The 17,428-nt window shown below is 39.1% G+C and overlaps 1 protein-coding gene across 4 annotated transcripts in view; it reads left to right on the forward strand.

The window, feature by feature from the left end:
* Window positions 1–17,428, forward strand: part of myom2a (myomesin 2a) — an 83,827-nt gene that overhangs the window by 45,988 nt on the left and 20,411 nt on the right. For 2 of the 4 annotated variants that reach the window (XM_085785952.1, XM_085785960.1), the window contains 7 exons: window positions 724–885; window positions 3,616–3,757; window positions 4,786–4,985; window positions 5,075–5,128; window positions 11,765–11,939; window positions 13,345–13,466; window positions 16,401–16,588. In XM_085785952.1, coding sequence (XP_085642078.1) covers window positions 724–885; window positions 3,616–3,757; window positions 4,786–4,985; window positions 5,075–5,128; window positions 11,765–11,939; window positions 13,345–13,466; window positions 16,401–16,588 — 1,043 coding nt within the window. Of the gene's footprint in view, window positions 1–723; window positions 886–3,615; window positions 3,758–4,785; window positions 4,998–5,074; window positions 5,129–7,885; window positions 8,017–9,127; window positions 9,312–10,572; window positions 10,591–11,764; window positions 11,940–13,344; window positions 13,467–16,400; window positions 16,589–17,428 lie in introns of all 4 variants that reach the window. The other 2 variants (XM_085785979.1, XM_085785970.1) reach the window with 2 other exon arrangements.

The raw sequence follows: 17,428 nt of genomic DNA on the forward strand, positions 1-17,428 counted from the left end.
GATCTACAAATAGCCCCTAAGTACTTTAATTGCAGTAGAAGACTCTCTGCACTCCTCCCGTTAGCAACGCCAGCCCATAATAGCCCTGCCCAGAGATTTACAACATACAGTGTTGTGAACAGACCCAAAGAAACGGCCTATTTTCACGGCCTAAAAGAGGTTTTACATGAAAAAAAAATACACAGTTCCATTGTTCACTATAATATAATTTTTTCCAGCCCCTCAAAGTGCAGGAAAAACACAGTTTTTATTTGGACCTAACCAACTGCTGATCGGCGGGCGCTAACCCTGGGCGGAGGGATACGTGAGTTGGTTAGGTCCAAATAAAAACTGGGTTTTTCCTGCACTTTGAGGGGCTGGAAAAAATTATATTATAGTGAACAATGGAACTGTGTATTTTTTTTTCATGTAAAACCTCTTTTAGGCCACGAAAATAGGCCGTTTTTTTTGGGTCTGTTAACAACACTGTTGTAAATCTCTGGGCAGGGCTATTATGGGCTGGCGTTGCTAACGAGAGGAGTGTAGAGAGTCTGCTACTGCAATTAAAGTACTTAGGGGCTATTTGTAGATCATACAACCCCACTTTAAAAAAAATGCTACTATCCCTTTAATTTCCTATGGAAAGTTTCTGGAAATTTACTGGAAATTTACTGGAAATTTGCAACCCTGCAACCCTAATCAGAGACAGTAATGGCTGATGAACTCTCTCTGTTCCCTCTGTAGATCACCTGCTGAAGCCCAGTAAGCTGGCGGAGATGAAGGTGGGCGGAGGCGCCGCCCGTCTGACGCTGCCCCACCTGGCCAAGGACGACGAGGGGCTCTACACCCTCCGCATCTTCACCAAGGACGGCACCGCCGAGCACAGCGCCTACCTGTTCGTCTCAGGTTGGACACCCCCCTCTCTTTAAAAGGGATAGTTCAACATTTTGGACAAATTGGCCCATTGCCATAACCCCTATAGTCATAGCAGTAGGTTCGTTACCTTTAATTGTTGGTGCAAGCTATTTTTAGAACGGCGGAGCAGAGCCGCGAGCTGCTCAGAGCTATGCTACGGAGGCTCATGGGATTTATTGGTTTCCCTCATCAAATACACAATCCAACAACTCCAAAACGCTCTGGTGGACAAGTTGTGACCTGCACATTCACCACGCTATGAGATAATAACACAACATTACCAGACAGAGTTGTTTTAGAGGGAAATGCAGAGACTGCTTGATGAAAAACTGTCCCTGAAGGCAACGTGCATCAGCGGTTTTGCATGAATTTCCCTCTAAAACAACTCTGTCTGGTGACGTTGTGTTATTATCTCATAGCGTGGTGAATGTGCAGGTCACAACTTGTCCACCAGAGCGTTGTGGAGTTGTTGGATTGTGTATTTGATGAGTTTGAAACCAAGAAATCCCATGAGCCTCCGTAGCGTAGCTCTGAGCAGCTCACGGCTCTGCTCCGCCGTTCTAAAAATAGCTTGCACCGACAATTAAAGGTAACGAACCTACTGCTATGACTATAGGGATTATGGCAATGGGCCAATTTGCCAAAATGTTGAACTATCCCTATATAATGTCATAATGGTGACGCACCTCCACTAGTCCAACACGAGACCTCGGTTCAGACAGACTTTCTTCTTCACTTTTCTGTTTTAGACATCATAAAACCATAAGACACAGTGAACACTACCAAAATGAAAACATAAAGGTCCATAATATCACTATTATTGTCAGTCAGACAACTAAAAAATTAAACAGAAGTACTATCCGTCATGTGACCAGATGCTTTCAAAATAAAATGACCTCACATCAACCAAGATTATTTCACAATGACAGTTTTTCAGAAACATTTATCCTTATTTTTTACATCCTATTTATTCACATTTATTAACTTTTTAAATACATATTGAACTCTTATGACTCTATATGAAACTTTAATCGGCACAAACAGTGAAACCTGTGGATTTTTTAAAGCTGAAAGCAGCAACGACTTCACCTGCAGAGACTCAAAACGTCACAGTTTCACTTCTACACTGCAAAAACTCAAACTCTTACCAAGAACATTTGTCTTTTTTCCAGTTGAAACAATCTCATTACACTTAAAATAAGACACATCATATTAAAGGTAGCTTGTTTTTAGACACTTTTTACTTCTTTCAAGCAGATTTTCAATTGAAATAAGTAGAAAAATCTGACAGTGGAGCAAGTTTTTCTTTCTAATTACAAGCACAAAAATCTTGCTTTCACTGACAGATTTTTCTACTTATTTCAAGTGAAAATTAGTTTGAAACAAGTGAAAATGATCCAAAAACAAGTTAATTTTTAGGTGATGAGTCTTGTTTAAAGTGGAAAGAGATTAGTTTTGACTAGAAATGAGACATTTTGACAAGAAATAAGACAAATATTCTTGGAAAGATTTGGGGTTTTTGCATCGTACTCTTGATTTAATCTGACAAAATCAAAAAATTTTAGCTTTTAGCAACATCTGGTCCAACAGACGTTTTGTGCATTGTTACCAGTTACGTTAAACAAATTGATGAATTTCAACATTTCTATATCAATTTTCTTTTTTAACTACTCATGATGATAATAATAATTTGGCCACACCTCCTCCCTGCCTCCACCTGTGTCATTAGTAACGGCTGTGTGGGTCTGAGTCGAGTTTTTAGGACTCGAGCCAAATCTCAGCTCATTTTTTTAAAGGTCACATCCGCAGCACAGGACAGACTCATTCAACTGATCTGAGCTCTGTCACTTCTCACCAAACCTGCTCAGTGAATGTGCCTCAACACGACACGGCTCAGCAGCACCGGTGTCCTTGCTCCGTCTCAAGTTTAGGACATTTGTTAAAGGGATAGTAGCATTTTTTTTAAAGTGGGGTTGTATGATCTACAAATAGCCCCTAAGTACTTTAATTGCAGTAGAAGACTCTCTGCACTCCTCCCGTTAGCAACGCCAGCCCATAATAGCCCTGCCCAGAGATTTACAACATACATTGTTGTGAACAGACCCAAAGAAACGGCCTATTTTCGCGGCCTAAAAGAGGTTTTACGTGAAAAAAAATTACACAGTTCCATTGTTCACTATAATATAATTTTTTCCAGCCCCTCAAAGTGCAGGAAAAACACAGTTTTTATTTGGAGCTAACCAACTGCTGATCGGCAGGCGCTAACCCTGGGCGGAGGGATACGTGATTACGTGGTTAGGTCCAAATAAAAACTGCGTTTTTCCTGCACTTTGAGGGGCTGGAAAAAATTATATTATAGCGAATAATGGAACTGTGTATTTTTTTTTCACGTAAAACCTCTTTTAGGCCGTGAAAATAGGCCGTTTCTTTGGGTCCATTCACAACACTGTATGTTGTAAATCTCTGGGCAGGGCTATTATGGGCTGGCGTTGCTAACGGGAGGAGTGCAGAGAGTCTTCTACTGCAATTAAAGTACTTAGGGGCTATTTGGAGATCATACAACCCCACTTTTTAAAAAATGCTATCCTTTAAAAGACCAAATAAAACACAATCAAAGGAAATAGATTCAGTTCTATTCAATCAAAAATGTTTTATTTCCTTGAATCTGTTGCTTCCTTCTTCCTTCTTCATCCTCCATCTTTTGTTTCCTCGGCCCCTCAGACGCCGCTCCCTCTGCACCCGGGGCCCCTGGCGCTCCAATGAGCTTGAAGGCGTTCGACGTCAACTCCGACTACGTCATGGTTGCCTGGAAACCACCCAACACCGTCAACGAGGCGCCAATCACCGGATACTTTGTTGATCGGTCAGTGTTTTTCTTTAAATAGAGTTGGCACATGAACACATGGCACATCAGCTCAAAATCAAAAAGCATTTATCAACGTTATTTAAAAAAAAGATGTTTATAATATTATCTGGTTCCATCTTTGCCATCATGATTTACAGCATTTCTCTCTTTTTGTCACTTTAAAATGAATATATTTATTTTATTTTGGGCTGTTTGGCGCCGTTTTCTTTGTCTCTTCGTGTGATTATTAGTTATTTAGTCAAAGAAGTGATTGAGGCATGAAAAATGAATAAAAAATAATAAAATAATAATTGTTTATTAGAGAACTTGGCAAAACAGAAACAATAATTGCACTTTGCACATTTTTTTTTCATTTATAGTATTGCTGGGTTTTATTCTGCAGTTTAAATTTTACTTTTAGATTTTTGATATTGAAAAGTTACTTTATTTTTTAAGAAAATCGTGATATTTTATTCTGCAGGCAACATATTGACGGATACAATTACAATGTTTTGAAATTTGTTAATCACAAAAACCTTTTAAGCATTATAAAAAAAGACAAACAAACAATAAAACATAATTTAACATAGCACTGATGACAATGCATTTCATAAACACCCATCAGTTCCTTCCTATTCTATACCTCAGTGCAAATATCAAAGACATTAACAAACTAAGACAAAACACTGGTGATGAAGTTAAAGTATATGAGATATATTAAACACAGACAAAAACAAACAAAACCCTTTATTACCCTTAATAAACCGACGTCTCCCTTTCTGTTTTACTTCTTTTTATACCTGTTTTAATTCTTTCTCTTGTCTGTTTTTAAATAATGTTTGCTTTTTATGTTCTCATTTTGCTACCTTGAGTTGTCTTGTTGTGGACATGTGCTATTCAAATAAACTTGCCTTTGCCTTAATTAGTTGTCTATAAAAGGCCTGAATGACAAAAGTAAGATAATGTTGACCTGACCCAGTCCATATATTAAAAGTGTTGGTTGTTGAGATGAAGCTGAGACTCACCCGCTGCCTCCTCGTGTGCAGGCGTGAAGCCGGCAGCGACGCCTGGGTCCAGTGCAACGACGCCCCGGTGAAGGTTTGCAAATACCCGGTCCACGGCCTGAGCAAGGGCCACTCCTACCACTTCAGGGTCCGGGCCGTGAACAGCGCCGGCATGAGCAGGCCGTCCCGCAAGACGGAGAAAGTGATCGCGATGAGCGCCGACGAGCACGAGAGGCTGCTAGGTACCGACGAAGGTAAATACACGAGCCAGACGGCGGTGAGGGGACCAGCGTTTCTAACTCTATCTGTCGTTGTTGTTGTCCTGAAACAGTGGTTAAAATCGAAGGGAAATACGACATAGTGCTGAAGGAAGATGATCTGGAAGGTACAGTAGTGACTCAGACACTGATCTGGGGTCAGATATCTGCCGTTAATCCTTTTAAACCACCACTTCCTGTTGATCTCACACACAGACCAAAACACTAACAAGTTCAACAATCCCCCCCCAGCCTTAATCTTAACAGTTCTAATGCAGCGGGAAATAAAAATGTTCCCAAAGATTTCTACTTTTCATTGAAATAACTGGATGGAAAAACCCTCAACAGATTCTGCAAATGACCAAAAAATAAAAGTTATAAAACAATTTATGAAGATTAAACTTCTAATTCTGAAAAAGAAAAACATCACACTCAAACTTTTTAGTAGAAATTCTGGATTATTTTCTCTTAAATTCCCAGATTGACATTAACATATGAATAATGTTCTTGTTCAGATTTGTAATTTTCCTTCCTCCAGGCTTCTCTTCACTCCATGACACCATGAACACATCAAAACTTTACAAAAATAAAACAAACCACAGATAAACACGTAGAAAACAGACCAAACATCTGTTGTGTCAAACTCAAAACTAATAATTTCTCCGTAACATCCTGGATTTAACTCCGCAAACCCTTTCCTCATCTCCTCCCATCTATCCCGTCCCTTTAATCTAACAGCAGCTCCTTCATTGTCGGTCTATTAAACCCAATAAACCGTTTTTTCCCCTTTAATAATCCCTTCAAGACGTTTTCTTCTTACTCCACAGTGTGTGTAGTTTGGCCTTTTTCACTTTAACACAAACCTTTGACACGAAAACTAATTCAAAAACTAAAAAATAACGTTCGCATTTGTTCGATTTTACACATGAGGCCGTCGTAGAAGTCCCACATTTTACTGCAGTTTCCTCGAATACAGCTGAGCTTCAGCTGCTCAGAGCTCTAAAGTGACTAAAAAAAGCTGAATGTTATGAGGGGCCGTACAGTACAAGCCATAATTCATTCTTTCACTCTCACACACATATATTCTCCTTACACATACATATATTTTCACTCTCACATACATACATTCTCCTTTCACATATATTTTCACTCTCATATTTATACATTTTCATACTAGAAGTATGTATGTATGTATGTGAGTGAGAATAAGGAAAATGTATGTGTGTGAGAGTGAAAGAATGAATTATGGCTTGTACGGCCCCTCATAGAATGTCATGTCGTTCTTTTAAAGCAGAAGTAAGTGGTCCGGTCGTTTTCGCTAATGCTGCGTTCCAGGCAGGCTTTTGAAATCGTAAATTACAGCTTCAAGTCACGACTTACGACTTTGTAGCGTTTCAGGCAACCTACTCGTGTTTTTCCGACCTGTTTTACCGGTGAAAGTCACTATAACGGCCACTCGTAACTTCTGACCCGTGAACTCGTACCAGATCGAACTGGTACCACTTCACGGTCGGAAAAATACGAGTTTCCTTGAACGCACCATAACAGTCCTCGTCGCTACGTCACCACATTCACGGCGTTCCTTGGCTGCACACACAGCCCTGCATGCCGTTCTCTCTCCTCATTGGATAAAAACTGTAGGATACGATAAATGTTTTCTCTTCGGCTCAGAGCAGAGCAGAGTGACTGACAGACCCGTGTTTCAGACCAAACACTCTATGTAAGTGATTGCTGTCGGAAGATATAACTATTTAAGACTTATATTAACACAAATATATCACTTACTTCTGCTTTAATCTTTCTTTTTAGAAAGCTGAAACATGATATTAAACTAAACTAAAATAAGGATTTACGACCGCAGCTGCTAAAACTGTGCAGTGATTCTGATAAAAAATAGACTTTTTTTCTCTGGCACTGACTGGACACATTGTAGGTAGCTTTTCAGCTTTTCAGCTTTTTTTCAGAAAAAGCTGAACAATTACTATCTGAAAATACTGCACACGTATAGACCGAATCTCCTTGTTTACATTCTACTTCCGGGTAGAAAACCAGCACGTAATTTGAATGAGATCAATAGTAACGAATGAGAGTTTAGCTATATATCATATTTTTCACGCCCTATCACCGTTTAGACAAATCTGAAATGATTGAAGAAACATTACTATTTCTCTGTGTGTTTTGTGTTGCTATGTGTGGTATTTATTCAGTTTGGGGGAATCACAGTGTCTAGAAAGCATCAGTGGCTGCAGCTGACAGGGACAGCTAACGGTAGCTAAGCTAACGGCGGTAGCTAAGCTAACACCAGGACGTCAGCTGTTAAAACCCTCCTGTTGTCGGACACGACATGAAACTACTCCAGTTAGCTCAGTCATGTTGTCCGCTGGAGAAAATATTTTTTCATGGACGGTTTATTGAGTCACTGAGTTATTAAAGTTAAACAGGTAGCTAACCGTTAGCTTGGCTAATCTATGATAACCATGACTAATTACAAAAACGTGCACACGTAAATAGTAACGTTTGTCCAGTCATTGGTTTTATAGACTTTACAAACATCAGATTAGTCTAAACGGCGATAAAGTGACATGAAAAATTATATATATATAGCGAAACTCTCGTCCGTCACTATTGTTCGAATGCTGGTTTTCTACCCGGAAGTAGTTGTAAACAACAAGGAGATTCGTCCTATATTGAAAACTGGTAAACATTAGGTTCATTTTATAAGGAAATCTGGATAAACTTCAGCTGTCGACCAATCAGGAATGATTTTATCAGTTAGTTTAAAGAGTTTAAATCCGCTGCATGTCGGATGTGGGACTTCTGCAGTAGCTTGTAGCTTCTGTTTCTCCTTGATGCCTCCACACCGTTCACTCCTCCTGATGATCTAGGCTACGACGTTACGATCCCGGGGGAGCCCACCGACGTGCACGCGTCCGAGGTTTTCAAATCGTACGTGGTGCTGAGCTGGAAGCCGCCCAGCCCCCGCGGACGAGCGCCGCTGTGGTACGTCATCGAGAAGGTGTGTGTGACGCTGCACCAACGCCCACTTCCATCAATGTAGTGAAAGATTTTTTTTTTTAAAAAGAAGGGAAAAAAAAGACATTAACCTCTTAAACTCCCTCTATTTCCCTTTGAATTATCCTTTTATCCAACTATTGAGTCGCTTCAATGCTTGTGCATCAAAATAAACTCCACTATAGATTTAGATGCATTTCTGAACCTGTTTGTAAAGATGCAGCCACCTGAGTTTAAGAGGTTAAATGAGCTTTTTATGCTGTAACACTACAAACACATGTAACTGTACCTGCATCGTTGGGGCTCCAATTAATTGCAATTAGTGCTAAATATGAATATGAAAAAACAAATACACACACGGACACTTAGTTAGACATTAGTTTATTTGCACGTTAAACAATGAAAATAATATTAAACATTGTGCAGGAGAGGTTGGAAGCCAGAAAAGCTTCATAGAGATGCCTCCCCTATAAAACCAACAATGGTCGTCTTCACAGTGTTAGGAATAAGTGATAATACAAAAATTGATTATATAAAAGTGAGCAATTAATAAATAAAATGAAAGACACAGATTTACATATCCAAAAAGTGCCATATCCAAATCTTTGCAATTAATGAACTTTACAGGTGTTTTGTTTTTTTTTTGCTTACATATTTGTATTCTTTGAGATATTTCAAGTTTTTTGTTCTTCTGTGAAACTTCTTACCTTATTAGAGACTTTTCTTTATAATTAATACAGAAATAAAGATGCATTATTAGTAAAACAGTATAGTATATGTATATACAATCCAGTAGAGAAGAGTGACAAAGTATACAAGAAATGATGAGTTATGTGCAGGTTTGTAGTAATAAAAATGTAATTTAATGTTAAATGTTTACAGTTATACAATAATTATACAAATCGATTATATCTCCAAATTATAATCAGATTCTTTTATTTTGAAAGATCAACATGTAAACAGTCAGTTCTGTCAGGTCAAAGTGAAACCGACCTGAGCTCCAACGATGCAACATCACATCACATCCAACTTCATCATCGCACATCGCTGTTCCTTCTCCCTCCCAACCCCCCTCCCCACCCCCCCCCACTCCCACTCCCACTCCTCCCCCACAGTGCATAGCAGGCACTGGAGCGTGGCAGCGGATCAACACGGCAGTCAAACTGCACTCCCCCCGTTACCCGGTTTTTGATTTGCAAGACGGACAAAAGTACCAGTTCAGAGTGTTTTCAGAGAACATGTACGGCTGCAGCGAGGCCTCGGCGCCTTCGGAGCCCGTCCAAAAGGTCGACCAGGACGGTAAGGGGTCACAGGGTCGCTGGGTCGCTGTCCTACACACACAATTATCAAAACACAAGGAGATGCACAGGTTTTTATTTTGTACTATTATTTATATTTAAAGGGATAGTTCAACATTTTGGCAAATTGGCCCATTGCCATAATCCCTATAGTCATAGCAGTAGGTTCGTTACCTTTAATTGTCGGTGCAAGCTATTTTTAGAACGGCGGAGCAGAGCCGTGAGCTGCTCAGAGCTACGCTACGGAGGCTCATTATGGGATTTCTTGGTTTCCCTCATCAAACTCATCAAATACACAATCCAACAACTCCACAACGCTCTGGTGGACAAGTTGTGACCTGCACATTCACCACGCTATGAGATAATAACACAACGTTACCAGACAGAGTTGTTTTAGAGGGAAATTCATGCAAAACCACTGATGCACGTTGCCTTCAGGGACAGTTTTTCATCAAGCAGTCTCTGCATTTCCCTCTAAAACAACTCTGTCTGGTAACGTTGTGTTATTATCTCATAGCGTGGTGAATGTGCAGGTCACAACTTGTCCACCAGAGCGTTGTGGAGTTGTTGGATTGTGTATTTGATGAGTTTGATGAGGGAAACCAAGAAATCCCATGAGCCTCCGTAGCGTAGCTCTGAGCAGCTCACGGCTCTGCTCCGCCGTTCTAAAAATAGCTTGCACTGACAAATAAAGGTAACAAACCTACTGCTATGACTATAGGGATTATGGCAATGAACCAATTTGCCAAAATGTTGAACTATCCCTTTAATTTAATCACATCTCACTGTGATAATGTTCAAAAGCTGCAGAAATAAGAATCTTAAAGGGTCTTGAGCCCGAGGTTTAATGTCATTTAATGGAAAATGGAAATGTGTGAGATGAAAACAGGATGCGTCTGAAGTGTCTAATGAAGATTTTTCAAAATAAGATGTAAAACTGGATTTCACTTGGCTTTCCATCACTTGATTTTATGAGACAATAAAAAATGTAGCTGCTCACTAGTTGTTCAAAAGGGAAACAAAGTCCCTATGTAAGAACAAAAAAAAATCCAATGAACCTGGAAGGGAAAGCAAGAAATATATCTTTATATCCTGTATAACCATGTGTGTCTCAAAATTATAGGTTTTTATTGTTTTAAAAAGCAGAAAAGCCTCTTTAATTGTATTTTTTAATTCATCTAAACACCACATTAGTTTCAGCAAATGCTTTAATGTAAAAATTGACTTTTTGTTCAACCGCAGTTGCTGTGTTTTTTTTGCAGGTGTTGAGCTGCCGGTCGGTACGTACTGTAAAGTCTGACTTTAGACTGATTCACTCTGTTGTAGCCGCACACATCACTTCACTCTGCCACTGAGTGTGTGTGTGTGTGTGTTTTCCAACTACGCGCACACACAGGAAAAAAAATGTGTTTTTGTCAAGTCGAACCTGAGTGGAAATGTTGTGATCAGTTCACAGTAAAAACACCTGCACCTTTAACTGTTGCATGTTTTTTTAAAGTCGTATTTTTACAGCTCATCGTTATTATTCGTCTTCTGTGAGGAAAAGTGTGAACAGAACTCACAAAGTTTAGAGAGTCAAGCTCCTTTAGTTCTTTTTAACTTCACATGATCCAACTTTTTTGTTTTTTTGTGTGAAATAAAAAGTCACTAGTTGGTTTTTGACCTTGATGATGAGTTTTTGAAATTTCTAAAATGTATCTGGAGATTAGAATTTCATTTACTTGAGTTAAAGCAGAAGTAAGCGATCCGGTGGTTTTGTCTAACTTCCTGTCAGCCGATGGAGTTTTACATTGTACGTTAGCATTAAGCTAGCGGACTTTATGCTTAGTTGTGATACTGGCTAACATCTAAACATCTCTGACAATATGTTTCCTCAAATATGTTGTTGACTTAACTTAGAACAGATGTAGACATCCTTGTTAAGTTTATCCACGTTTAGTTGGTGTTGTAGGATACAAGGAAAGTTTTCTCCTCGGTTTACAGCAGAGCAGAGTGACTGACAGACCCGTGTTTCAGACCAAACACTCTATAGAAGTGATTGCTGTCGGAAGATAGAACTATTTAAGACTTATATTAACACAAACATTCAGCTTACTTCTGCTTTAACTTCACATGATCCGATTTTTTTTTGTTTTTTTTGTGTCAAATTAAAAGTCAATTGTTGATTTTTGACCTTGATGATGAGTTTTTTTTTAATTTCTAAAACGAATCCGGAGAGTTTCATTTACTTGAATTAAACAACAACTTCTGAGTCAGTTTTATGAACTAGAACAAAATCTGGAAAAAGTTGTTTCTGGATCTGTAACTGTCACATGATTGATTGATTGATTGATTGATTGACTGATTGATTGATTGATTGATTGATTGATTGATTGATTGATTGATTGATTGATTGATTGATTGATTGATTGATTGATTGATTGATTGCTCCTGTTGTTGTCCCTGGCTGAGCAGGCGTGCCCTCGGCTCCCGGTCAGGTCGTAGCCACCAGGAACTCCAAGTCCTCGGTGTTCGTGCAGTGGGATCCTCCCAAACATCCCAACCACCTGATTGGTTATTACATCGACGGCCGCGCCGCCGGCTCCAAGGACTGGTTCCCCTGCAACCACAAGCCCTTCAGACACACCAGGTACCAGAGTCCAGATGGTGGAAAAATATATGATCAATACTTTAGAAGATGTTCAACCTAAAGTTCTGTATCAGTAAAAAAAAAAAGCCTCAGTTAAAGGAGAATTCCGGTCATTTTTGACCCCTAAATCGTTGTCCTGATGGTCACCCAGTGTTGGTTGGAGCAAAAAACGCGACTAAAATTGATGCAGGCAAACCGGAGTTACACCATGGCTAGACGGCGCTAGCGATAGCGACAATGCTAACCTATGGGGGCAATTCTTTCAACCACAACAAACACTCAAAAAACAATCAAATATCTATGGTCCATGACTGGAATCCTTAGAGACACCACTGAACTCATATGGTGTACAGTATAAACAGTATAAACTTTGTGTTTCTGCATGTAGCCACTCACCTCAGACAGCCGAACTCTGAAACATCCTGGAAAGACATTACTATCCGATATTGTGATGATTTCTTTACAAAAATAAACGGTCAGAGATATTTTGGAAATTACCACTGCACTGCTCCACCGTTTATTTTAGTAAAGAAATCATCACAACAAGGAAAAAGTGTTAGTTTCTGTGGCGGGGAGAGCAGGCGCTCTGTGATCGGATAGTAATGTCTTTCCAGGATGTTCCAGAGTTCGGCTATCTGAGGTGAGTGGCTACATGCAAAAACACAAAGTTTATACTGTTTATACTCTACAGTATATGAGTTCAGTGGTGTCTCTAAGGATTCCAGTCATGTACCATAGATATTTGATTGTTTTCTGAGTGTTTGTTGTGGTTGAAAGAATTGCCCCCATAGTTTAGCGTTGTGGCTAGCGCCGGGTAGCCGTAGTGTAACTCCGGTTTGCCTGCATCAATTTTAGTTGCGTTTTTTGCTCTCCCCAACACTGGGTGACCATCAGGACAACGATTTAGGGGTCAAAAATGACCGGATTTCTCCTTTAAACAAAGATATTTACATTCACTGCAAAAACTCAAAATCTTTCCAAGAATATTTGTCTTATTTCTTGTCAAAATGTCTCATTTCTAGTCAAAACTAATTTCTTTCCACTTAAAATAAGACTCTTCACCTAAAAATTTACTTGTTTTTAGATCATTTTCACTTGTTTCAAACTAATTTTCACTTGAAATAAGTAGAAAAATCTGCCAGTGAAAGCAAGTTTTTTTGTGCTTGTAATAAGAAAGAAAAACTTGCTCCACTATCAGATTATTTTAAGTGAAAATCTGCTTGAAAGAAGTAAAAAGTGTCTATAAACAAGCTGCTTTTTAATGTCATGAGTCTTATTTTAAGTATAATGAGATTTGTTTTGACTAGAAATGACATTTTGACTAAAAAAAATGATTTTTTGCAGTGTTTACAGAGGAATAAAGACACAGAAACATGGACTGACTCTCTGAATGTGTGTGTCTCAGGTTCGTGGTCCACGGTTTGATCCCAGGAGAGACCTACGTCTTCCGTGTCCAGGCCGTCAACATCTTCGGCCTCAGCGAGGAATCCCAGGAGTCGAGTCCGATCTCTGTGGAGCCAGCGCTCGGTACGACAGCGACGACACATTTAGTTTAGTTTAGTTTAGTTTATTTATTTATTTCATTCATTTATCGAGCATAAAAACAAAAAATAAAATAAACAATGACAATACTGTAACTCTTGAATGAAAGGGGGCAGAAAGAAGCGAACTTACTGTATATTGTCTACCCCTTGTTACAAAGAAGAATTAATTCACAAATTAGATAGTACCTTTATACCTCACAGTGTTTGAACAGTCAGAGGGTGAAAAGTGGCTGAAAGAAAGTCTGTTGTTTCTACTGACTAGAGACGAAACAGAAATAAAGTAAAAGATCAGATATTTTAAACGAGCGGTACTATAAATAAATCTTTCTCTCATGTATCCAGGGAAGTGGGCGGAGTACGGTAGGTGTTACATCACTCTACTGGTTCCTCCCTCCTGAGTTACTCCACCTCCTCCACTTTACCTTTTATTCACTCACAGTTTTGCACAGTTTTGTTATTGTATCACTGCCACATGTTTTATCTTTCTCTGCATTTTGTTAATTTAGATGTACTCCTTTGCAATTCAACATTTTGCACATAAACAGGACACTTTTACACTGTTACTGCTTGCAGTCATGCTAACTCTGGCATATTTACAAAGTATTTACACTGAAGTTCATTAATATGCACTGTCCCTTTAAAATAAAAAATAAAAAAATAGATTACGTACACCAGGTAATACTAATTTTACTGAGAACAGATACAGAGAACCAGGGTACGGAAGATCAGAGACGTCAGAGTAAGAGTAAAAAAGCTTTTCATAAATTTCATATTTTGTTCAACTGTAAAATGAAAAGACTTTATAAATGAACAATGAATCCAGTTAATACGTCTGAGTTTAAAATGGATTCACATAAACACCATAAAACTAAAAATAGTTAATGAAAAAATGAACAATAAAAAAAATTGAAAGGGCAATTTAAAAATGGGAATAAACTGGATTCCTCCTTCAATTACACTGCAAAAATTCCAAATCTTTCCAAGAATATTTGTTTTATTTTTTGTCAAAATGTCTAATTTCTAGTCAAAACTAATCTCTTTCCACTTAAAATAAGACTCATCACCTAAAAATTAACTTGTTTTTAGATCATTTTACTTGTTTCAAACTAATTTTCACTTGAAATAAGTAGAAGTTTTTTGTGCTTGTAATAAGAAACAAAAACTTGCTCCACTATCAGATTTTTCTACTTATTTCAAGTGAAAATAGACTTGAAAGAAGTAAAAAGTGTCTACAAAGAAGCTGCTTTTTACTGTGATGAGTCTTATTTTAAAGCAGATATCAGTGGAATGTTTTTGTTAATATAAGTCCTAAATAGTCCTATTTTCCGTCAGCAATCACTTACATGAAGTATTTCAGCCTAAACACGAGTCTCTCCGTCACTCTGCTCTGCTGTAACCCGAGGAGAAAATTTTCCTTGTGGGATACAAGTGTTATCCAATGAGGGGAGAGAACGGCATGAAGGGCTGTGTGTGCAGCCAAGGGATGCGCGTGAATGTGGTGACGTAGCACGAGGACCAATTGATGCCTGACAAGGGCGGGGGCTGCTAACTCATGGTGCGTTCAAGGAAACTCGTACTTTGTGTTTTTCCTTCCTGTGAAGTCATACCAGTTCGATCTGGTACGAGTTCACGGGTCGGAAGTTACGAGTGGCCGTTATAGGGAACTTTCACAGACAACAGGACGGTAAAAACACGAGCTACGGGTTACCTGGAACGCTACCAAGTCGTAGTTGTGACTTGAAGCTGTAACTTACGGTTTCAAAAGCCTGCCTTGAACACAGCATTAGCCGAAACGGCCGTGCCACTGTTATCTGCTTTAAGTATAATGAGATTTGTTTGACTAGAAATAAGACAAATATCCTTCGAGTTTTTGCAGTGTAACATTTTCTCTTTGATATTTACGTAGCTCCAGGTTTATATTCCCATTTTTAAACTTTCTTTTCAAATTGTTTCATTTATTCATGATTTAATATGTATTTATGAACAGTTTAAATCTGTTTTAAGATCTCTATTGTTTATTGTTATATTAATAGTTTATTTATAGATTATTTTTCCAACAACAAACCAATGTAAATATGAAACCATAGAAGTGCTTAATTTCTCTTCTTGTGGCATCTCTGCTCCTCCGTACCGAACATTCAATAATCCACCCCGACTTATATATAGGACGAATCTCCTTGTTGTTTACAACTACTTCCGGGTAGAAAACCAGCATGAGAGTGACGGACGAGAGTTTCGCTATATAATTTTTCATGTTACTATATCTCCGTTTAGACTAATCTGATGTTTGTAAAGTCTATAAAACCAATGATTGGACAAACATTACTATTTATGTGTGCACATTTTTGTAATTAGTCATGGTTATCATAGATTAGCCGGTCTAACGGTTAGCTACCTGTTTAACTTTAATAACTCAGTGACTCAATAAACCGTCCATAAAAAAAAAAAAAAAAAAAAAAGCGGATATCTTAGTTACAACATGACTGAGCTAACTGGAGTAGTTTCGTGTCGTGTCCCACAACGGGAGAGCTTTAACAGCTGACGCCCTGGTGTTAGCTTAGCTACTGCCGTTAGCTTAGCTACCGTTAGCTGTCCCCGTCAGCTGCAGCCACTGATGCTTTCTAGACACTGTGATTCCCCCAAACTGAATAAATACAACACACAGCAACACAAAACACACACACAGAAATAGTAATGTTTCTTCAATCATTTCAGATTTGTCTAAACGGTGATAGGGCGTGAAAAATATGATATATAGCTAAACTCTCGTTCGTTACTATTGATCTCATTCAAATTACGTGCTGGTTTTCTACACGGAAGTAGAATGTAAACAACAAGGCGATTCGGTCTATATATTATAATTTAATAATAAATGTGTAAGTGAAGTGAAGTTAATCCGAGTCTCTTTCCCTGTCAGCCACTCCCAGCGCTCCCTTCGGCATCACCATGCTGAGCTGCGACGGCTCCTCTATGACCGTGGCCTGGAAGAGCCCCAAACACTGCGGCGGCTCCAAGGTCAACGCCTACTACATCGACAAGCGCGACGCCGACTCTCACCTGTGGCAGGAGGTCAACACGTCGGCCGTCAAGGAGAGAATCTGCACCGTGAGTGGAGGAGACGGATAGAAATTAAAGGGATAGTTCACCCAAAATTGAAATTTCACTCATTATCTATACTCACCCTCATCATGTCGACTAAGGGCTGGGAGAAGTTTCAGAGTCCTCCGTGGCTTCTCTGAGTTACAAGGGGTCTCGGCGTAGCAGTGCATGTCCATATTATAACGGTTGCAAATGGATACCAACTGTCTTCGTAACAAAAAGACACACCAAAAAACATCCAAATACCTCCATGCTGCTCGTATGTAACGTCCGTCTTGTATTGAAGCCCCGACATGAGAAATTGTCCCGAAAAAAATTAAATAAGTCTATATTTCAAGCTTGTTTTGTAGTGGAAGCTTCTCGAAGCTCCTCTTCCCGGTTCGTCAAATTTGACGAAGACTTATTTAATTTTTTTGGGGGGGCTTTTTGGGGCTTCAATACAAGACGGACATTACAGACGAGCACTTATGGAGGTATTTGGATGTTTTTTGGTGTGTCTTTTTGTTACGAAGACAGTTGGTATCCATTTGCAGCCGTTATATTGACATGCACTGCTACGCCGAGACCCCCTGTAACTCAGAGAAGCCATGGATAACTCTGAAACTTCTCCCAGCCCTTAGTCGACATGAGGGTGAGTAGATAACGAGTGAAATTTCAATTTTGGATGAACTATCCCTTTAAGAAGCAAAGACAGTGAAACATTAAAGGGACATTGTGTAACTTCTCCTGTTATCTCTTCAGGAAAATCGATTATTTGGTTCAAAAGTCTGTTTTTCATTAACCAGTAACCCCCCCATCAACAAACTGAAGTGTTCCTTTCAGACGGCCGTCGCTAACAAACCAGAT

Source organism: Trachurus japonicus, chromosome 1, assembly GCF_045865225.1.
Source record: "Trachurus japonicus isolate A0001 chromosome 1, Traja_1.0".
Lineage (NCBI taxonomy): Eukaryota > Metazoa > Chordata > Actinopteri > Carangiformes > Carangidae > Trachurus > Trachurus japonicus.